General features: G+C 38.2%; 1 protein-coding gene across 1 annotated transcript in view; it reads right to left on the minus strand.

The window, feature by feature from the left end:
• Positions 1-7611: 7611 nt before the first annotated feature.
• LOC136871823 (serine protease 1) overlaps positions 7612-24883 on the minus strand; it is a 166625-nt gene continuing 149353 nt past the window's right edge. Inside the window, exons 4-6 of the mRNA XM_067145444.2 lie at positions 24619-24786; positions 17732-17888; positions 7612-9360 (exon numbers count right to left, since the gene is read on the minus strand). Coding sequence (XP_067001545.2) covers positions 9080-9360; positions 17732-17888; positions 24619-24786 — 606 coding nt within the window. The 3' untranslated portion in view covers positions 7612-9079. The remainder of the gene's footprint in view (positions 9361-17731; positions 17889-24618; positions 24787-24883) is intronic.

Here is a 24883-nt window from a genome sequence, read left to right on the forward strand (position 1 = left end):
GCGCCAAGGCGCTGCAGAGTTCCCACTCCGTAAAGGGCACATTATAGTCCTCTGAAGCTTGAGTGGCAAAACTGAGGTGATGACGTTCTGCCTCCCGCCTCAGAGCAAGGAAATCATGGTAGTAATTCCCGGAGCCAGACACATCCGCGAAATGACTTGCTAGATGGTTAGCAATTGAGAGTGGTTCAGTGACGATACTGCCTGCAATGGAAATTCCCGGTACAGAAGATGAACCTTGGATACCCAAAATACGTCGAAGTTTAGTCCACACTTGAGATGGAGTATGTGATGTCATAGATGATACATATCTCTCCCACGAAGCTTTCTTACTTTGACGAATAAGAACTCGCGCCTTAACACGGAGTTGTTTAAATGTTCCCAAGTTGGCCACAGTAGGCTGCCTACTATAACGTTTATGAGCGCGACAGCGTTCTTTGATAGCTGCTGCAATTTCTTTGTTCCACCAAGGAACGAGTTTTTGGCGAGGAGTCCCTGAGAAGGAGGGGAATGGACTCCACAGCAGCAGCAAGGATAACTTGTGTTATGTAAGTTATATCGGCGTCTACAGTCCGCCTGGTCTCGTCATTAAAGATAGCGATGTAACATAAGTTAATTTTTGTTCTTCATAACTTAATCTAAATGTTGTTCCCGATAGTCACCACTTTTCAACCTTAATTCGATTTGTATTATCCATTTTACAGACTAAAATCAGACGGTTCAACTTCAGTAATGCTTATGTATATCAGTCCAGGTCAGAACACAACATCTAAGCCAACAGTATACAGATACCAGTTGAACCACACCAAAGAACAAAAAGCATTGAAACAGAAAGGCTTCCAGCTTAAGACTGTTTAACCATCAACATTTCACAGTTTTTTTTAACTTTCATCATGTTTTAAAATACACTGACTGACAGAGCAAATGCAACACCAAGAAGGAGTGGTCAGAACTTTATGCCAATTGCAGGGTAGACTGACGTCACTGAGGTATGCTCATGATGTGAAATGCGCCGCTGTGCTGCGCACGTAGCGAACGATAAATGGGACACGGCGTTGGCGAATGGCCCACTTCGTACCGTGATTTCTCAGCCGACAGTCATTGTAGAACGTCTTGTCGTGTGCCACAGGACACGTGTATAGCTAAGAATGCCAGGCCGCCGTCAACGGAGGCATTTCCAGCAGACAGACAACTTTACGAGGGGTATGGTGATCGGGCTAAGAAGGGCAGGTTGGTCGCTTCGTCAAATCGCAGCCAATACCCATAGGGATGTGTCCACAGTGAAGCGCCTGTGGCGAAGATGGTTGGCGCAGGGACATGTGGCACGTGCGAGGGGTCCAGGCGCAGCCCGAGTGATGTCAGCACGCGAGATCGGCGCATCCGCCGCCAAGCGGTGGCAGCCCCGCACGCCATGTCAACCGCCATTCTTCAGCATGTGCAAGACACCCTGGCTGTTCCAATATCGACCAGAACAATTTCCCGTCGATTGGTTGAAGGAGGCCTGCACTCCCGGCGTCCGCTCAGAAGACTACCATTGACTCCACAGCATAGACGTGCACGCCTGGCATGGTGCCGGGCTAGAGCGACTTGGATGAGGGAATGGCGGAACGTCGTGTTCTCCGATGAGTCACGCTTCTGTTCTGTCAGTGATAGTCACCGCAGACGAGTGTGGCGTCGGTGTGGAGAAAGGTCAAATCCGGCAGTAACTGTGGAGCGCCCTACCGCTAGACAACGCGGCATCATGGTTTGGGGCGCTATTGCGTATGATTCCACGTCACCTCTAGAGAGTATTCAAGGCACGTTAAATGCCCACCGCTACGTGCAGCACATGCTGCGGCCGGTGGCACTCCCGTACCTTCAGGGGCTGCCCAATGCTCTGTTTCAGCAGGATAATGCCCGCCCACACACTGCTCGCATCTCCCAACAGGCTCTACGAGGTGTACAGATGCTTCCGTGGCCAGCGTACTCTCCGGATCTCTCACCAATCGAACACGTGTGGGATCTGTGGACGCCGTTTGCAAACTCTGCCCCAGCCTCGTACGGACGACCAACTGTGGCAATTGGTTGACAGAGAATGGAGAACCATCCCTCAGGACACCATCCGCACTCTTATTGACTCTGTACCTCGACGTGTTTCTGCGTGCATCGCCGCTCGCGGTGGTCCTACATCCCACTGAGTCGATGCCGTGCGCATTGTGTAACCTGCATATCGGTTTGAAATAAACATCAATTATTCGTCCGTGCCGTCTCTGTTTTTTCCCCAACTTTCATCCCTTTCGAACCACTCCTTCTTGGCGTTGCATTTGCTCTGTCAGTCAGTGTACTTTTTAACTAACATTTCATTTTGTGTGTTTGCTATATTTTTAATGCATCTTACATGTCTTACCGAGGATGACTCAATGCCGGGTTGAAACATGTCTATTTATGTGTGAACTTTCATCTTAATTGGATGTAAAAATATATAGTATTGACTAGGAGGATTAAAATAGTTTTGTACAATTTTGTAAGAAATTTCTGAAAGGCTGTTGCCATGTAAATTTATAGTGAAAAGGTTATCATTATTCTACAGGGAGCTTGAAATATGTTTTCATAATACGTGTGCAGTAAACCTAGGTTAGGTGATGCAATTTGAAGTAAAAAAATGGAAATGTTTGCCACAAGCCTCTGGATGATATTACAATTTTTAAGAATGAAACTGAATATGCGTGTTCAGACCATTGGAATTAGAATTTACATGCTAATGAGGAAGCAGCTGCTTAAAAACCATCCACGAAAATGTTTAAACAAGCCGATTGCTGTTTCACACCAATTTTAATGTGTTTTTGTGCGAGTTTGGTATCTTTCCTGACTTTTATGGAAAATCATGTATAACGTTATAAGAACACCCGTAAGACTGAAGTGGTTTTGCATCCACCGACAAAAATCTGTCGAAAGGAACGGTTAACCATGAGCTCACCATTATCGAGAATAATAGCAAACATATTCCTTAATAACATTGAAAACAATTTCTTGACCGACTAAGAGACGTAGAGGGAGACGAAGTTTTAAGAGGTGTGCAACTATACTGACTGGCAAAATTAATGGATCACTTGAATTTTCTATGGAAAAAGCATGTTAAATTGTGAAACTTTTAAAAATTATTTACACTGATTATTTTCATGAAAAAAATCAAAACAAGTGTTTCACAATTTAACATGCTTTTTTATTTGAAAATTCAACTGATCCATAATTTTTGCCAGTCAGTGTTAAAAGAAGTTACAGAGCTGAGTTGTGCGAGTCATTGTGTGTATGTTGTGCAAATGGGTTTTCTTCAGTTATTATTATTATTATTATTATTATTATTATTATTATTATTATTATTATTATTATTATTATTATTATTATTATTATTATTATTATTACCTAACTTAGTCTTAACTTAGTCTTAAAATTATCTGTCCGTAATATTATTTCTTTTTAGAATTTCTATGTCTTACTTTTTTATTTTTAAATTTTATTGTTTATAGTGGTTAAGTGTAAGAGAGGGCCCTGAGCCGTAACTTCGCCACAAATTTAAGTCAGGAATAAATAAAATATATAAATAGAGGATTATGGAATCACTTAGTTAATTCACAGAGGCTTGCAGACTGAATGCTAAAAGGCGTAACAGTGTACAATGAAGATGCATGTATGAGATAATGATGCATCATCTAGCAACCACATTTCCTTATGTATGTGCCTTCAGCAATTATTCAGTTGGGTTCAGCAAATAGCATAGGTCTCATCTGATGATAGTGTAAACAAAAAATTTGTTAGGGCATATCCAAGCATGCATTTATTTGATTAAATTTCTTTATTTTCAAAGAACAATTTGAGCCAAAGCTAGTTATAGTGCAATACACATCTCTTGCTTAGATAGCAGGGGTAGTTTAACACAAGAGTAATCTTCAGCACAAACCGTACAAAGTTGCAACTACAGTTCAGTGTGTAGGGTAGATATCTCCTTGTTTTATCGCTGTCTTGTGTAAATGATGTATGATAGTACAATTTATGTTAATAACAGGCAAAGATCTCTGGGAAAGGTGTGCTTTCTATTGAAACCTCGATTTAAGGTCCTGTAAAATCGTTAAATAGAGGTTCTACTGTATAATATTGTAAGTAGCTCATATTTGTTAATAATAGTGTAATGAAACCATGATGGATTTAACCAAACAACTTCATAACCTGAAACGCAATTGTACCAGATAGAGAACATGTCACACGATTTATTACAGCAGTTAACACTTTTGACAACACAACACCGATAAGTGATTATCGGTATTATCAGGGAAGACTCCAGCAAAGCCTGAACAAGCTTGTGAAATTAGACGACACCGTTGAGGATCTTTTATCAGACGATGAATTCAAAACAGACATCGCAACGTGTGAAGAGTACATTGACACTGCTAAACATTCCGTATATCACACCACATTACAAATAGACAAAAGACTTTCATTGCCATTCTACTTCCATTATACTCCCCTCAGGAGAGCAAATAATGTCCTCCTCAGATAGCTCCTTTGTGATTTTTACTCTACTACCTGAACCCATCCCCTTCTTCTGAAAAAAAGGAAAAAAAAAAGCCTTTTAGACTCTCTGACTTATGCCTGGAACTACAGTATACTCAATTGCTCCATGTGGACCTGCTGTTGACATCCGGCTTGCTTTGTTATTCCTCACATTGTTCTTTGACTCTGCTGGAAGATCTGGCATAGACCGTTGAATCACCTGTCCAGGGTTATCAACACCAGCACTGCATGTAGACTAGGAAATCCCTCGTGTCATCACTCCTACACCAGGCACTCCTGCTGATGAACCAAACTGCTTAGTTTGTTCTTTGAACATATCATCCAGATTACTGACCGTCCACATTCTCGCCCAGTTATCTCCTCTCACATCCAAGCGGTTTCCTCTTATAAATGCTCATAGATTCGACTTTCTTGCTTGTCTTAAATTAAATTGTAGAACTCTTTTCCGTCCATATCCCTTCTTATCCAAACCTTGCTGCCCTTCTTTTATGGCTGTGGATAAATTTCTCCTCACGTTTCAGAGGTGTCCGTCATACTGTCTACTTTGACAATGCAACTACCTTCCATGCTGCCAATAAAGAACTCCATGTAGTTCGTGCCATCTTTGAGGACAGGAAAACATCTCCATATTTTGCCATGAACAAGTCACTGGAAGTTAATCCCTCCATGTGCAGCTTGATGGGAGTGTATGGCTGGCACAGTAAAGTGCTGCATTAGAAAGGTCTTGGGACGCAGACAAGTGTGTCATGAAACTATGAACATCATTCCGACTTGTGTAGAAGTGACCATATATTCACGCCCCCTGCTATAAGAATACTCGGTCACCTTGACACCTTCTCACTTTCTGCTTGGATGATGACCAACTAGCATTCCCTTTGGGCAAGATCTGCTCCTCCATACAAACTTGAAACAGGAATACAGACTGCAACAACAAGCTACTCAAGACTTCCTGAAAAGATGGACAAAGGAATATCTGTTTGAGCTAAGGAACTATCATTGGGTTCGACAAGCTACTCGGGCAGGAGTGCAACTGCGGGCAGGAGAGTTAGTGCTTCTTCAAGAAGACGTACACCCTCATCGCATGTGGGGCAGAGCACTCATCGAAGAATTGTGTCCGGGATGGGATTGTGAAGTAAGGACAGCGATACTATGCACGGCTGATGGTCATCAGTTTACACAGCTCATCCAGCTGGTCATTCCATTACAGGTCGACCAGGGTGGGGAGGATGTGAAGAATGGTACTGTTTGCTCCGTGGACTTTGAGATAGTCCTACAATAAATAAACTAGAGTAACCTATCTTGTATATACAGGGTATTCGGGAACAACGTGAACCGAGTATATGTGCATTAGAGCTTTGGTCATACTGATAATAATAATAATAATAATAATAATAATAATAATAATAATAATAATAATAATTTCCCCTTATCCAGCTCCTGCCGGGTCGGGGTATTTATGGCACCTCTCCATCTTCCTCTTTCCTTCCACGATCTTGTCGTGTCAAAATTTTGTCTTCTTATGCCGCTCTTCGCTGATTCAATCCATTTGTTCTAGGTCTTACTCTTGTTCTCTTGCGCTCGTACTTTGCCTCCAGCATCTGACTTTGAATTCTATTCTCCTCCATCCTCTTTACATGTCCTTAGTTTATTCTTTTCAACTCTCTCATTTAGCTTTCCTACCTCAACTTCCTTCCTAACATCTTCATTTCTCACTCAGTTTTCCTTGTCTTTCCTCTCATACTTCTTAGGAATTTCATCTCACTGGCTTGAATTCTACTCTCTTACCTGCTAGTCAAAGTCCAAGTCTCAGCTGCATAAGTCAGTATGGGTTCATAGTACATTTTGTACATTATCTCTTTACTTTTCCTTGGTACTTCTTTGCTCCAAACAAGTTTTCTTACACTTTGGTAGAATGCATTACTCTGCTGTACCCTCCTGCTAATCCCCATGTCCACCCTAGCATTTTACATTAATTCACTTCCTAGGTCTTTAAAGCTGTCCACAATTTCCAGACTGACTTCCAATTTTCACAGTGCCCTTTCCTTGCCTTTCCCCTCTCAACATCACCATAGTCTTGCTTTTCTCTGTACTGATTTTCATGCCATACTTCTGAAGTTTTTCTTTCAGTACATCTAGTTCTTAGTGCACTTCATCAGATCACATCATCATCTGCATTTAACAGTGTCTTCATCTCTATTTCCATAGGTTTCCTTTGTTTCCTTTACAATTTCATCCATGACCATAATAAATGAAAGAGGTGACAGCACACTCCCCTGTCTTAGTCTGGTCTTATTCGTAAACCATTCTTTTGCCCCCCTCAGGGGAGCCTGTTAACCCCTAGAGGGCGTGTCCCTGGGTGGCAGATAGGTGGACCCTACAATTTAGCGTCTGTACTCCAGTGAAGCAGCCTAGAATAACATCTGGCAGTAGGTATAAAATGCCTTTGCGAGTGGCGACCCCATTGTAATAATAGCCTATATATGGTAGGTCTATGGTACTAGGAAATCAACCTCATACTGATAAGTAATTTGAAAAAATTACATCAATCTCTCATGCCATTTTCATTTTTTATCACCTACTGAAGTTAGCCAATCAGATCGCTTCATGGGCGAATTCAAATGGGCTTCTCTCCTGGAGAAGTTTATTTCTTCTATTGGCGCTCTCAAGCCGGTCGTAAGCCACGTGCAGATTTTGCAACAAGGCCTTGCAAAGTCCATCTGAAGTCGCCCGTGAAGCGATCTGATTGGCTAACTATAGCAGCTGATAAAATGACAACAGCGCAAGATATAGAATTATTTTATCAGTACGACCAACCCTCTAACGCTCATCTATCCAGTTCATGTTTCCGACCACCCTGTATAAACTGTCTCTGAAAGAATAAATGGTTAAGTTTGTCGCTGTTCGTGTTTAAAACTACGGAGTTATTTAACGTATTACTAATCTGTCTGAAGGAATTCTTAGATTCACTGCATATTTAGAAAAATTTTCACAATATGTTTAGGATAAAGGTATGAAATTGATTTTGAAGGATATCACAGTATGTTAGTAGCACAATTTAAAATTTGCAGAACAATGTATATTTATCACTGCATATTAGTTTCCAACTTTCTTTTTGTATGAATTTACATCAAATGTAGATTATAATATGTATACTGAATACATAATATAAAGAATATACATATTGTAGCCAAATATCTATACATATTCAAGAAATACATTAAGAGCCATATTAAACTAAGAGAAAATGCACAGTAGAGTAATACGTATCTATTTTCATCTTCACTGAGTACATCTACATTACTGACTAGTAATACGTACAAGTACAAAAGTAGACGAAGTTATTCCTCTGAAATCCTTCAATTGTATTGAATACACATCAAATAATGATTCACGTTTGACTTAACTAGTTATAATAAAACACTAGATATAGGTACACATTTCTTCAAAGTGAGCAACAATGATACATAACAGTGAAATAAAAGGGAAGATGAAGCAGTTAAGAAATTGAATGCTATAACTATCTGCCAACATATAACTATTATATTTCAGTTCTAATCTATGCATTGAATACTTGATTGATGAAAGGAAGCGATATTAATAGAGAGCAGGTTAGTGAAATAAAATTTGTCAGGAGTAATATAGGACTTGCAGATTGAGCAATGTGACTGAGGACGTTCAGAAAGATAGATCCTAACTAGAGAGGATTTAGGAATGTCAACAAAGATGGGACATACATATCCAGAAAATGGAGGACTCTTAAGATACCCACAAGATTGCACGAAATGGAAGTGGATGGCAAGAGGCCGAGGGACAAATGACTGAAGGACTGTGTTGAGGAGACAGTGTCAACAGGGAGCTGGTGGAATGACAGGAAACGATGGAGAGAGTTATATTCCAAACAGAAACTGTGCTAGATGATTACTGCAGATGTCAGCTTACATAAATCAGTAAATAAAAGGGAAAATTATTTCGAGATAAAAATTACCAAGTGAGCTGAAGAGGACATAAAATCATAAAAAGATATGGAGATATTTATAGCAGAGGAACTCTATTTCTTAACAGCTTCATCTTCCCTTTTATTTCACTGTTATTTAACGTATTACTAATCTGTCTGAAGGAAGTCTTAGATTCACTGCATTATTTAGAAAAATGTTCACAATATGTTTAGGATAAAGGTATGAACACTGAATATTGATCATTTTCAAAGCAACAAAATAAGTATGTAAAATGAAATCCAATAAAATACAAGTCCTGCTTGTTTCTCATGTGGAAACATGACAATTGCCAGCAACTGGAACACACCTTAACTGCATTGTTAACATGTTGGTTGCAGTTCTGAGCCTGTCTCCAAACTTATTTTCTCAACCTTGTACACAGCTTAAAAGTCAAAACACTATCCTAAGCTGCATGACCTAAAGTGAAAATATTTACAATCCATAATGGACTCAACTTCTTACTGCACTTTGGAAACAAATTATGTCCACATTTGCTGCCTTTTGCTAAAATACATAAATGTCTTTGGTACTCCCATCATTCATGGTAGATTACACATGATCCCCAACACTGTTAGCAGAAACAGCTCAATGTTCAGCATTGCTGCTGATGACAAGGATGATGAATGCGATTCTGACAGGTGGGAACGCAGCCAGTCTCGATGGGCTGCGATGCTAGTCAGTGCAGCAACTCCTTCCTTGCATTGTCCCTTGAAAGAGGCCCACGTTTGTGCATCGCTCAGTACTGCTCGAAGATATTGTTGTCCGTCCGATCCAGTTACAGTCCAGCCGCTACCAAAATCCCCCGTGCAAACAAAGGCTCCTGGAATAACAAGTCTGATTAGTCATATTCCTCTTTATAAGTTTCTCATTTTAAACATTAAGGTATTATCAAAGAACAATAATAATGTTATTAGTTTTACATCCCACTAACTTTTTTTAATGTTTAGAGTTTTCAGAGACACTGAGGTGCCAAAATTTTGCCCCATAGGAATTATTTTATGTGCCAGTAAATCTAGACATGAACCAAACCAAACCCCATGGCTCAACAGGCCCGAAGGGCCATGGCCTACCAAGTGACCGCTGCTTAGCCCGAAGGCCTGCAAATTACAAGGTGTCGTGTGGTCAGCACGATGGATTCTCTTGACCATTATTCTTGGCTTTCTAGACCAGGGCTGCCATCTCACCATCAGATAGCTCCTCAATTGTAATCACGTAGGCTGAGTGGACCTCGAACCAGCCCTCAGATACAGGTAAAAATCCCTGACCTGGCCAGGAATCGAACCCAGGACCTCCGGGTAAGAGGCAGGCACACTACCCCTACACTGTGGGGCTGGCAAAGGCTGATATATTTCAGCACCCGAACAGAGCCGGTATCAAACCTGCCAAGTTGTGGTCAACAGGCCAGTGCTCCACCTTCTCAGCCACTCACAAGCGGAACTTGCCAAGTGTAACAACCCAATTTGCCAGAAACTTCCCTCAGTGAGAGAGGGTACTTTTAACAATCTTAGTTTGTAACTTGATGTTTCATTCCACCTAATTAATACTTATTTTATATGAATAGGACTAGTTTTGACCTATGACTGTCATTTTCAGCTAAAATAAGGGCACAACCATTAAATAAAATGGCATTTGTAAACCCTGAGCTAAACGTACCGTAAAGTGGGGTAACTTTGGCCACTGACGAATAGCAACACTTATTTTCTCCTGTCTCCTATATGGGAAAAGATGAACTACATGCAACACCTAAAATGCACATACAATAGAATGCTCTATCAACACTCAGTAGTCTAAATTACTTTGGCAGGCTCATTGTTGAGTCAATCGATTTTTTTCACAGCCGCTACTATTGTCTTCTCTGGTAACAGCAGAAAACAAACTGTTCTCTAGCCCCAGCATTTGATTCTCCATTCCAGTGGTTTATGGAATCAAAATGTAAGTTTGTCTGGTAAGTGATTAACACTATTTGATGCATTTTATTCAAATAGGTTCTTCAGGGAATAGTTTAGTGATAAAAGTTGTCCTCTTCCGGGGTAACTTCGGCCATGACAAGAATGTACAGGAAAACATTACGCGGCCACGGATATTGTAGTTACAATCCTGTTTACTTCAAGAACACTTTACAAGAGATTAATAGAGGCACAATAACAATAAATGGGGAAGTTTATCCCAACAGGTAGGGGAAAGACAGTTTCCATTTTCAATGATAAATAGACGGATATCAGTTGACATGGATGATACACATTTAACAGCTTGAGTAATGGCCCAGATATTTTCTAATTTTGAAGACGGTGTATTATGAGGATAGTCTACAAGATTGCTTCTTTTCCGACCGCCTTTTTCTCTCCATACAATTGGGCTCTATGATTTCCGTACCTTTTATTTATTATCTTTTGTACCATTACAAATATTTATGCAATGTAACATGTAATTTTTAATATCATACAATGCTTGTACACTTAGGTTAAATAAAATAGTTTCTTTGGGGAAAAAGTGAATTTGATCACTATACATCTGTTTCACCATAAATCGTTTTAATTTGTTTGATTGTGATTGTTGATACTGGGCATTTTGCAGGTTTTTTAAAAACATTCACAGAGACTGAAGTAACACTACATCGAAGAAAACTTCTTTTCTTGAATTATTTTCATGGCGGCCGAAGTTACCCCAAAACATGGGGTAACTCCGGCCACTCTTTCGATAATCATTATTCATTACTGAATAACAATTAGAATTATGTTCATATTTAAAAATGAAGAGCAAACATGGCAGAATTTATATTATATTTTTCAGAAAATTAGAGGGAATATTTCACATTTTATTTTAAAAAATACACAAAAAAGTGGCCGAAGTTACCCCGTTTTATGGTATAAATACATTGTTAAACTCACTTCAGTCCACATTAAAATTGTTGAATTTTTACTTGACACTAGTCTTCTGAAATAATGAAAATAGACTAATTTAAAAACTTGATAGGAATGTTCCAATTGTGTGCAGGTTGCATCATACAAATTAACAATGTTTTAAAATATTCAAAAGATTATGTACAAATTACAGGCAAAACAACCTGATAATGGTTGTTAAGATGTTCAAAACAAATAGTTTAAATGGGGCCGTGAAGAAATTATTAATCTGGAACACATTGAGTCCTTGTGTTTTTCTTGAAGCAATATATTGTTGAAAATGATTAAATCAGTTATTACTTAATCACAAAGATGTGGAGATATCCATACATCTCCTTTATTTATCAACATACAGAAGTGTGTAGGGTTACAGTACAAGATTATGGATTAGGATACATATCTAAACAGCAAAGAAAATTACACACACTCTTGAATTATCATTCATTTCATAGGCAACCTTTTTACGTAAACCTTTTTGTAACATAGACTGGAAATAAAATTTACAATAAACAAATTTCTTTTTTTTAGGTTATTTTCACGACACTGACTTTTTTTCTGAACACTTTTCAGCCATGGACCAATTTTACAACGTTATGACATGAAGAGACTATATTTTACATCTTTCTAGGCAATAAGTTCATTTTCTTCTCTTCAGAATGCAAACATAACCTTCAGACAGTCGTAGCATTTAATTTTCTTTCCACCTCATGGGTGACATTTCCTGCTATGTACTCAACATTTTCAGAGTACTTTGTGAGTGACTCATAATTTGTAGCAGAGTGATAATGACCAGTAGAGGTGCTGTCTTCAGAAAGAACTGTAAGCTAAAAACTGCTTCACAGACAGGGCGTTGTGGGCTGGTGCGTTGTCTTGGTGAAGAATCCATGAGCCATTCTTCCATGCATCTGGTCTTTTCTTCCTTACTCTTTCCCTTAGCTTGATTAGGACTTCTTTATAGTATTGACATCGGTCTTGCCGCACAATTTTGTTGACTTTCTGGACGTTTCCTTCACTTCTGACTGTCACAGGTCGTCCGGGACGTTCATCATCTTTAACCTCTTCCCGACCTTCAGAAAACCATTTGTGCCACTCAAACACTCATGCACGTAACATAGCATTGTCACCAAACACCTCCTTTAACATTTGAAAACATTCCATGGGTGATTTCTTTAATTTCACTAGGAATTTCAGGTTAATGCGCTGCTCGAGTTTTATGTCCACCATGATCGCGGCATGACTACACAACAGCGTCCGCTAGAACCAAGTCTCAAAAGCAAACTAAAGCAGGTAGAATGATGAAACGAAGTGTGCTTGCTCAGGAAGGATCAAGGTCAACTACATTCCAACGACAACCTCCCACCGATATAAATGGTCCGTTATTGGACATTATAAATTTTCCAGCTAACTCATTCCTGGTTTCAGATTCCCTATGGGAATCAACATCTATATCAACCTCCCACCGTGCGACCACAGAGTAGGAGGGGCGCAGTCTCGTTATTTAATTGCCGCACCTCATATAGATAAGAGAAGCACATCACTTACTGATGGTTTAAAATTTGCAGTGGTCAATGAGTCAATCTGTCCCAATAAACACTTCCTGTATACTGATCTGAATTGCTCTGCATTGGGATTATTTCTGTTTCCTCCCTTATTATGTATAGATGAGAAGAACTATTCTAAATTGTCGGTGATGCCTTGGGCAGCACATGTCTGTCATTAACTAAATATTAACTAAATATAGCTGGTACTTTGTAATCATGATGGCCGTAGTGTTGCTTGCTTCTGCCCGAAGAGCTAATTGAGCTGTTATAGCCACTCTGTGTATTATATTTTAGCTCATTGATACAATGCCAAAGAGTGTAGGACAATGCAAGCGAGACACACTAACTCTTACATGATCCTTGCAGTAACTGAACTCTAGCATGAGAGAAGATTACCCACAATCCCACAGCTGGAGGAAGTGGGGAGGGGGAAACAACTCAGTTATGGTAAGGTGACAATCATCAGATCAGTACTATTCGTAGTGCAAAACCTTGCTCGTCTGTCAAGTTAGAAATCATTACAAAATTTTGCTCATCTTGCAAAACACTTGCAGACCAAGTTGCTCGTAATTGAAGGTTTTGCTGTATATTATTTCTGGGTTACAAAGGACTTGATTTTTCAGGAGGTGCTTTTAAAAGTTGGAGAGCTTGCTGTAATTCATATTGTATTTCAATGACCTATAAAATTGAAGTGGCATGCGTTTTTAAATGTAATGAAAAAGAAGAAAGAAGTTTTATTCTTATTTATACAGCAAGTTCAGGGAACAAATTACTCTGTTGCCTCATGTCTATGTAGTGAACATATAATAATCTTTATTTTGAGAACAGCTTATTCTATGGGCACCATCATACTCTTTGTTGCAAAATGTACCATATTGCATTAAAACCCAAAATGATATTTGTTGGCATATCAGGTTCTGTCTGAGTATCGCTGATTTACCTCGCCTTTCTTTGTTCCATAGTAGATTCCGTATTTGTTAACAGAAAATACTGCAAGTCAAATTCTCTGATCGATTTCCTGTCAAATGCTCTGGTAATTCACTCCCTTAATACAACTACAATTTCAGAAGTTTTGTATTTTCTTTCTTCTTCTCTCTTTCCTATTATCAGAATTGTAATGCTTTCTTCAACTCTCCTACTTAATGCATCAAGCTGCTCTTCAACTTCTTTCGTCATCCTTGCCTCAAATTGCAATAGTATTGTTTGAGTGGACAATTATCTGTTATGTCCCTTTAAAACAATCACGATACTTAACCTATTTATGTCCAGGTGGGTCGTTTTCGACCCATCAAATTATGCTACCTTTCTTTAAGCTATCACATTCTTGACACTTGTAAGATCGATTAAGTTAACCATTATATGTTTCGTCATACGTTTGGGCGAGAATTTGATTCATTGTTGACATTATTCTTGATCTAGAGCCAGTAGAAGAAAGATGGATTGTCAGCCCTCTGCACGCGGGAGAAGAACGTAAGTAGAATTGACAACTATTCTCATTGGCAGGTTATTCATTGCAGTATTTACTATTTAAAACTTGAATACTATACATACATAATTTGATATCCGCATAAGTTGCTTAGAATTTCCGATATTTTCAAAAGAACCTAGTGTGGGTCGCTAACGACCCGCTGGGCAGTTACCCGAGAACTATCACTGACTTCCACATTCGCTCAATTAACGACCATATATTTAGCTGAAACCTTACATAATTAGTCTTAAGATCCCTAATTGCTCTGTAATATATTGCAGAGTATAGCCAGTAATAGTTGCAGAAATTCAGTATGACCTCGAAGCGGCCGATCCTTCAGATATCCCCGACTCAGATGTTGATATCTTTACTGGGCTGCATGAAGACGGAGAAGAAACAGATGCTGACTCTGGTGATGAAGATTGTTCAGATCCTGACAGACTAAATCGTGCTCAGCTTCAAGCTCCAGCAGAGTTAGTGATGCAGGTACCAATAAACAGTAACTTCAATTCATAACTTCCTCCCGAATTCAGTGATGAACCTGAACCGCTTCCGGAAAATGAACAAGTTGACCGTAGTGACTTAGACACAAATTGTACTAATGGGACAGCTAAATCTTACTCTTTCAATTGAGAAATAGTTGATATGATATTCCCACCCTCTTTTTCGTCCAATGTTAGTCATCCAGGTAAAAGAAATTTTACGATCCGATCATACCCTATAGATTTTTTGGGTGCATTTCTCGAAGCAGATACAGTTCTTCAAAAATTGAAATAGATCGTTGGTTATGCCTCTTTCCTCAGCATACTTTTTCTGAGTGGATATATACCCTTACCACGAAGAAGAACGACTCCGTTCCACTGTCATTTATGGAATCTGAAGTTACGTGTTTTGGGTACTAAATATTATTATAATTAAACAGAACAATGACAATTATTGCTTTTTTTATCATTATAAAACTAATTTCTAAAGGTACGTACACTGTAAGTCTGTAAAAATAAATTGTTGCTAAGGTTGATGTTCAGAATATCATCTCTCCTTGTTTCTCGAGCAAGTGCTTAGCGGGTCGTTAACGACCCATGTGTTTATATGGGTTCTAAGCAAGTAAATATGGTTTTGTTCATTTCTACATGAATAATGGGTCATACTAAGTGTTTATATATACAAGTTATCAATATCACAAGAAAAAAATAATTTGGGCATAAATGGGTTAAGTTCTTTATTCTGTCATCAATTATCACAACTATAAACAGTAAAGCTGACAGTTCACTTCTTAGCGGGTTGATTTGCTGGGACAGTTCAGTTATTTTAACATTTTTAAAAATATAAAATATATATTACTTTACATCAGTTTGATAAAAAATGGGTATGTTAAGTTTGATGACCCTTTTATTGTGTATACATAATTTTGTTGAAAGAGCAAGGAAATGAGTTCTTCATCTCCACCTTTTCTCATATTTCAATGACTTTTTCCCACATATCTTGATTTATGTCTTAAGTTATGGTTTACAAGATAGAGCATATCATTATTTCATCATTCCAATTTTTAATATTGTAGAATTTCTGGCTGTTGAGTAAAAAAAAAAAAGATTTTTAACTTAAATGATTAATTCAGTGTTGACTAAAATTAACAGTTGTTTGAAGTGACTAAAATTTTGATATGACTAAATTTAACCATTAGCACTTAGATATTGCAGTTGCAATATTAAAAATATCAGAATAAATTACTTGCTTTCATGGAACCTCATTAAAGAAATGTTTTGATAAACTTTCCATTCCAAAGCTTCAGAAATATGATCGCCGTGCTTCTTAGTTCAGCTTCAATTTGAAATCGTATATTACCCACTTGGATCTCCTTTCAACTACAGCATTTAACATACCTTGTTTCTACCATTGTTTTCCAGTAATTTCAAATTTTAACAAACATTTTGTCTTTCTACATTATTGTAAACATTTTAAAACCATTAAACTATTTTTATCATTATTATTATTAACCCAGCAATGGGCGTGTGGCGAGGGAATCCCTCATTCCTTGATTTTATCATGTTTCACTGTGCAGTGGTTTTGTGCACGTGTCTATCCTTCTAGGTATTCCAAGTTAATTATTTTCCACATCAGTCTGCAACTGTTCCTTGTTGATGAAGGCTCATTACAGTCGTTTGCAGTGCATTGTTGTCATCCTTGCAGTTCAGCGAGATTTTCCCTCATCTTGCACCTTGTTACATTAGTATTTTTGGAATTGTTGAATACTGTAAATATATCTACTATATTTGAATATATTGAAGCATGGGTGACGAGAATGCATGGAAACTGTTACAATGGATAGATAAAGTGGAAAAGGAGATGAACAGGGAGAAAGAAGCAGGTAAAGAATGTTATTGGCTTTACAACCCACTAACTACTTTTATGGTTTTCGGAGACACCGAGGTGCAGAAATTTAGTCGTACGGGAGTTCTTTTACGTGCCAGTAAATTTGCCGACACGCGGCTGACGTATTTGAGCACCTTCAAATACCATCGGACTGAGCCAGGATCGAACCTGCCAAGTTGGGGACAGAAGGCCAACGCCTCAACCGTCTGAGCCACCACTCAGCCCGGTGGCAGGTAAAGATTTAGATGATATAATTGACAGTTGCAGTGACAATGTTGAACGAATTGAACAAAATGGCAAGTGATTTTTCCAGAATTGAAATGGGACCTGCTATTGCAAATTCTGACCAAGTGGTACGAACAAACCCATACACACAGGGAAAGATGGTACCGTGTGGGATGTACACTGCAGAAACATAACACAAAACTAGGCATAAGAATCTCATGAGGTGCCAGAGGACAAACATGAAATGTAAATTGAGCAATGGAAGCATGACATTTATTTTTCCCTGAAGACACTATGAAACAAATTGTGGATTATACCAATCTCAAATTGGCAGAAATGTGTAGAAAAGTCACGCGTGAAAGATGTTCATGATACTGATTAAACAAGGTAGAATACCCTACATTTGCAACTAAAATATTGTAAGGCTACAATAATTCTCATGAAAATAAATACAGAAAGCTTTATTTAACCAATTAAATCTAAGATTGTACTATAAAGGTGATTTTCTTCATTTATTTCACCATCTGTCTGCTTCCATTCCTAGCAATCTTGCGCCCCGTGCCGGGTTAAGCAATATACAAAGCTTGTCAAAGCTGGAGAGGAGGGTTAGGTTTCTCATGTTAGTTTTGCTAATGTAAGGAAGCAGATATAGTTTTCAAAGCTTCTTACCATTTTATAGAGACTTACCATCAAGAGTTCCTGCACAGATCTTGTCATACGTGAGCTTTGGACGGAATATGTTCGGTACAGAATCGTAACATGTCGAGAAGTTCATATAAGGTAGGTTGACCACTCTCAGTTCCTCACTCTGACGTCCTGCTTCTGTGAGACCCCAGCCTGCAATCTTGAGAAACATTGAAACACAAATATTGTTACCACACATTCTTTATTAAATCATTCTGAAAAGAAATGCATAAGTAATGTATTTAATGCCAGTTAAGGCTTTTACAGCTGCAGCTTCAAGAAATCACAATTAAATCTGCTTTTGGGTTATTAGGCAAATGGCATGTGCAGTGTTTTGCCCAGAATGTACAATTTGGGCTCAGTGATCTCCAACCATGAAAGCCTTAATTGACATTTAACATCAACAGGGATCACACTTTTGATGATGATGATTGTTGTTTAAATGGCCTGACAGCTAGGTCATCGACCCCTAATGGTAAGAGGTGAAACCGTAACTAAAACTTCAAACATGTATCCACTGACTAAAATCTAAAACGAATGATGATGAAAAAATTACCATGGAATCAAAACAATCAGTGGATCTAATTCACAATGCCCAAAGGGTCCAAAATCCAGGTCACCGGCCCCTCATAACTGCACTAATCATCGGTAAAGGAGAACCATGGTGTTCCTCCTTTAGTGGTATTAATCACAGGTAATGTAGACCCATGGTATGTCACACATAATGGCACCACCCACAGGTAACACAGACCCATGGTGTTCTGCGTATACTGGTACTACTCATAGGGAACGCAGACCCATTCTGAACACAGAGGAACCAACACAATTCAGTATGGCACATGGCAGCTCCTCCCGTATGGAGGCCAGTCCGTGTGCTGAGCACCTGCTCCCCCGCCTCAGTGGAATGCACACTATAGTACTAATCACAGGAAACACCCAGACCAATGGTGTTCCTAACATAATGGTACTAATTGTAAGTAACATCAACCCATGGTGTTTCTCACTTAATGGTACTAATCACAAGTAATCTCATGGTTCCAATTCCATCATCCCTTCATCGCACCTTTTAGTCGCCTTGTACGACATGCAGGGAATACTGTGCGTGTATTCTTCGTCTGCATCCCCCATCCACAGGGGGTCAGAGAGAAAGAAAATGGAAGAGATCCGACATTTCAAAAAAATGAAGTACTGGACAAAGAAAGACAAGAGCCATGAAAGGTGTGAAAATGAAAGACTCTCCAGTCTTCGAATACTCTACTACCAGTACAATTTACGAACTTCATCATATAGATCCATATTGATACAGTTAAAATTAAGAAACCGTGTTAGGTTTATGGTCCACCCAATCGATGCACATTACTTTACAAGTGAAAACTATCTTCCTTATTCAACAATGAACATTGTATTCCATTACGAGACATTATGGCTGGCACGTCATATTTCAAATTTTAACATTGAAGACAACAAACGGTTTTGCAAAAAAGTGAAGAAAATTTTGTGTAAAAAAAATGTATATTATATCTTTAGCATATCTCAAATAGTTCTTAAAAAGGCATTGGATTCTTCTATTTTTTTCAATTTCTGAACAATGAGTTTTGTAATCTACCACGTGATTTTATGGCTGAAGAAGTCTCAAATAGAGATGAAAACATGTCCCAAAATATGTTTAATATGCTTTTATATTAAATAGTTTTCACTTGTAAAGTGATGTGTATTGATTGGGTGGACCGTAAACCTAACATTGTTTCTTCATTTTTACTTTACTACTGTCGGAGTCAGAAAAGAGCAAGAGTTGATCAAGGGAGGTTGGACAGGATAGATGAAAGTGAGAAGTCTGCCACAAGTAAGTGGAAGCAATTCCAGACTCATCTAAAGGCCCCTCTGTCGCCAACCTACGCTCACAAGTTGAAAGCTCCTGGGGCCCCTTTCAGTCGACTGTTACAACAGGGGATACCGTGGGTATATTCTTTGCCTGCGTCCCCCACGCACAGGGGGTGAGTACACATTTTTGATAACTGAATTCACTTCTTATTAAGGGGAGCATAACCACATCCGGGCGAATGGAGTGGGACATTGATGATGATGATGATGATGATGATGATGATGATGATAAGGAGAGCATGTTCACTCTTCCACAGGTAGTCAATATTGTGGGAAAATTGCGATAGAGATAATTCAGGATGAACACAAGAAATGAGGCTAAGAGGAGAAAAGAGACAGCAGGGGTGGCCAAGAATCTCAGACCTGTGAAGAGCTTGTGCATATGCATATCTTAACGTCCTCTTATCAGCACAGTTCTCCCCATTCTTATTCTTAACTTGTACCACTATGCCTCTCTCACCTAACCACATGCCCAACTCACTCGGTGCCAAGCATTTTCACATGCGCCGAGTGCCAGGTGGAGTTCATTATGGACCCCAAGTTATTTTTACTTATATTTGTATTTTATAATCACTACACTTTTTAAACAGTCACAAAGTCATTTCTACAGTTACATTTAATGTATTAATGCAATTAAACAAAATGTGTTAAAAGTTGAACAAGTAAATAAATAAAGAAAAATCTTACTACAGGCAAACACTCACTAACTACTGCATTGGTACATTTCAGTTTGGTTCTCTTTTAAAACACTTTAAAGTACCTTTCTGTTTAACTATAATGTTACTGTTTTTAAATCCCACTAACTACTTTTATGGTTTTCAAGGATGCTGAGGTGCCAGAATTTAGACCTGCAGGAGTTCTTTTATGTGCTGATTAAACTACCCACATGAGGCTGACATATTTGAGCACCTTCAAATACCACCAGACTGAGCCAAGTTGACATCAGAAAGTTGGCATCTCAACCGCCTGAGCCACTCAGTCCGGCAACTTTCTGTTTTCTTGCATATAATTTTCATTTCAGAATGTTGTTAAACATATAGAAATAAAGAAATACCCTCCACATTAAACATATTAAGAAAGTTCATAGAGTGCCAAGTAGGACACATTTTTGACCCCAGAAGAAAAATTATTATCAGAATAGAATATCTGAACTGTCATCCAGAATTGTTTAAAGTAACCTATTAAAAATATTGACACACAGAATTCATTATGCTCATAAATGTATTTAAAAAATGTCACAGGGACAAAATGTACCCTGCTTGGCCCTCTAGGGGTCACGCAATTCGAATTTTCAAATAGTTTCATTTAGGATGTTTTCTCAAAGCTTTTCTTCAATGATCAACTTACTGTAGCCCATATGGCAGCCTTTTAACTGGGTTAAAAGAAGAGAAGTAACAATGTCTTGAAAAATTCCCATGGTACATACTGTTTATGAAGAACGGAATTGCTGAAAATCACAAGGAAATGCTATTTTCCATGAGGAAAATTACTTTGGTAATTTGAGTGGCGTTCACTGTTTGAGCCATTGAAGATCATAGCACAAATCCAAGAACTGGGCTATCCAATTTCTTGAACATTCCACCGATGTTCTTGTGTAAAAAGATGGTTCCAACTGGAACAGGACTCTTTGGGTGTACAAGTTATGAAAATTACACTCTTCGTGTTAGTTTAAAATACACCTCACCAAGCAACTGATCTTCAAGTCTGATGCAAGATCTAGACTTAGACTCTGTTGGTAAAAATTATACTATATTTTTGAATATTTCATTAAATAATTCTAGATATTATTAACTTTCCCACTTATATCAATGTTAGATCCAGAAATGGTACTTGGCTAATTTCCACTTTTGCTGACAAGTTGTCAGTGTACATTTTGTTTAAAGAGAAGTATACTGATACTGGCCATAATGAAAGTACCGGTACTGGAACTCAATACAGTGATGTCATTTTATTAACATAGACTTACGTTCCTCGACAACAGGTACATGGAAAGAAAAATTTTAAGACGCTTCATGTGTTTTGGTAGAAAGAAGTGTTTTAACTTATGATTACGTTTAATGTCTCAAATGATAGATAAAAGAGGAGGCTACCTGTTTCAAACAGAAATTTGAAAATATGAAATGTAGTTTTCATGCAATAGTGTTTCAAATCAAGGCAAAATTTGTGCTAAATATGTTACATGACACGCATACTCTGTTATAAGATGGTGCTGTGTTGATTCGCCTGCTCAGTTGGAGGTTAGCTGTCATGAATACATCATGGTCAGTTGTGTAGAATAACAAATTTAATAATGAAAAAGAAAGATTTGATTAGGATTTGGCAAAAGCATGCAAAAGAAAGAGTTGAAACAAGAAAAGTGAATGGTGAAGGATTTGGGTAATTCATTTATTGATCTTACTTTTACTCATAATATTACTTCTGAATTCTTAAATTATGTCTTATTTCTCCTATCTCAGACCCATACTACACAGAGTTATTACCCACATTCCAAGTGTACTACATTCTACTGAGTAAAATTTATTATCCTTATAATATTTATCTTTTATTTTTAATAAGTAAGTCTATGAAACCCTCAAAATTCTGCAGCTGTTACAAGTGACTGCCTACCGCCAATTCCTTTTTTATTCCCCACCAATGTTGGCTTTGGGTCTGAGGATATGGGAGGCCAGGCTTTGGCCATCACAAATCAGGACCAAAGGCGAGTAACACCTCTTTAAAATGCCTTGGTCCAGCTGTTAAAGCTGGTAGCCTGTAAGTTATTAGAATTACAGTCAAATCCATAATGGCAGCTTTGGTGGAGGAGATCTTCAGAACAGTACAGTTGGAGGATGATGCTCTGCTGCCTTATAGATAAGTAGGAGACTACCAATGGAATTCTTCCCCATAGAAAGACCTCATCTGTGTTCTTCATTTGGGCTGATCAGTTGTTAACTAGCACACCTACCAAGACGCATAGCTAGTGCACATAGTGGAGGCCACTGCACAGGCTACTTGGGGTCTTGGGCAGTTCTAATGCACTATGAGAAACTTTGTCTCTTACAAAAATCTATACCTGCTAGGCCATCAAATGATACAGATATCAATTCTCATAGGGAACTTTAGATATTTGTGCTGAATGAGTAAATTCATAATTTCATGGGATTTATAATTTCCAATAATGGATAAATTAGACTGGAATTGTGTGTTAGACCTCGCAAGTCAGCAGAATAGAAAAAGAGGGATTACTTCCAACAATAGCAAAACAAGCCTTGGATCATGAGATGGCTTGTTAATTCTCATACCCAGCCTGCTGGAGTGGATTAACATATAAAAATCTTGTATAGCACAACATCCTACAGAAAATCTGTGGTGCTGTATTTGAAGAAGATACCTGGCATCATAAAAATAATGACTAGGTCTATCAGCTGTTCAGAACTGACTGTATTCTTAGTTATTCAGTTTCCTATTGTTTTCTCTGTTGTAAAGCTATTTTTGTTTAACTTCCCCTGTCTCAGTCCATATTCTGGATACCCCTGCCAGAATAAGTAATTTACTCACTTGGTTATTCAATGCGCATGTGCTCCGATTTAGTCCGTGATGAAATCTTGAAATGCAATCTCAAGTGCACCAGTCCATTCATGTTCTCCCTACCTCCCCGGCTTAAAGATAAACTGAGATGGGTATTCACCAAAGTTAAGGTTTTATGATAGGATGAAAAATTAATTTATGCCTTTTAAAGCCAAACAGTTTCTGAAATCCCTCACTGAAAATGGCTTTGAAAGAGAATACATTACATTTGTAAAACAGGTTGGTTTTTATGAAATGTGCATTCAGTATCTATTAAAGTGGACAAACCCTATGACGGAAGAATTTAAGTGTTTCCATTGGATGAAGCTTCATAATATGAAAGACGTTGTTTGAAGACGATCTTCCTTGTCTCGAGTATTTGCAATCTAAAAGGTGTGGAGATAGACGGTTCTGAACTTTGCAATGACCTATAGGAGTTCCGAAATTGATGAACATACAACATTAGATAAGCAGTGGTGTGAGTGTTTCAAGTGTAGCCCTGACAGTGAAACTTTTAGTGAGCTGCTTAAATTTTTTTATTTTGCTATTCCAGGTTGCAATGCATTATTGAACGAGTATTTTTGTTAATTAATACACAGTGGTCAGAAGAAATAAACCATTTGCTGACCTAGTCGGTTAACCCTGACAGTAACACCATACGTTTTTCTGACGTGTTGTGTGAATGAATGCCATCTATTCCTCTTAAGTAGGGGAGAGTTATCCCCTCCACCAACTCTATTCCTTGTTCATTCCATCTGGTAACTTTAATGTAACTTTAAATAATAGGCTTTAAGTGACACGTCTTCGAAACGTGTGGTGTAACTAAAGCGATATTTTAGACGTGTTACTGTCAGGGTTAAGGGTATTAACAGTGAGGTACAACTTTAAAAACATGCCATGTGGAGAGTTTTACAATTATTTATTACAAGAAAACAATTCATCTTTGCTGTCACTCGATAAGTATCAGCATAAGATAGCTACAACTTCAGCATCTGCATCAACATAACAATTAGGGTATAACATATGTAATACTAAACTTTGTATTTCAAAATTCCATTTGTCTTCCATTTTGATGAAAAGTCCTTTTATCCAGAGTCTGTCCTCCATTTGAAAATTTAGAGTTGTTCACCCTATCAAAACACCACGTCACAGTAATAGCTTAATGCCCTCTTTACACTCTTAATAAGGAAGTTCAACTCCAAAGTGACAAATTCTGAAGCAGAAAACAGCAACATATAGACTACATTGTTCATCAACAAGCTACTGCTAGAAATTTCTCATATATACATTGTAGGTTTATTTATTGTCTGTTCGGTTTCATTCTTACAGTCTTAATTTTGGCACGATTCTCCTCCATCTGTCTGGCAACTTTTCACGAATACTGTACTGACTACACTATCCTCTACTTTTCCAACTGTATTTCCAAAATGATTCCTAAATAGGATGCAAGAAGAGAGACTTACCTGCCCTTGCTTGCCCTCCAGGTCAAGATCATCTTGGTTGAGGTTTAGGTTAATGGTTTTCACAGCATCATTGATAGACACCTTCGATGAGAGATGCACAAGGGCAATGTTAGATGAAGATGAAAGTACATTGCCCTTGAATCTCTCTGAGAGAATCACCTCCTTTACCTAGGAACAATTAAACAAATTATCTTTACAGATTATATAAATTGAATAGAAAGAATGTAACTGAATGGTTGATTCCAATGAAACAGAAGTCAAAAAT

The sequence above is a fragment of the Anabrus simplex genome, chromosome 1 (genome assembly GCF_040414725.1).
Source record: "Anabrus simplex isolate iqAnaSimp1 chromosome 1, ASM4041472v1, whole genome shotgun sequence".
Classification (NCBI taxonomy): domain Eukaryota; kingdom Metazoa; phylum Arthropoda; class Insecta; order Orthoptera; family Tettigoniidae; genus Anabrus; species Anabrus simplex.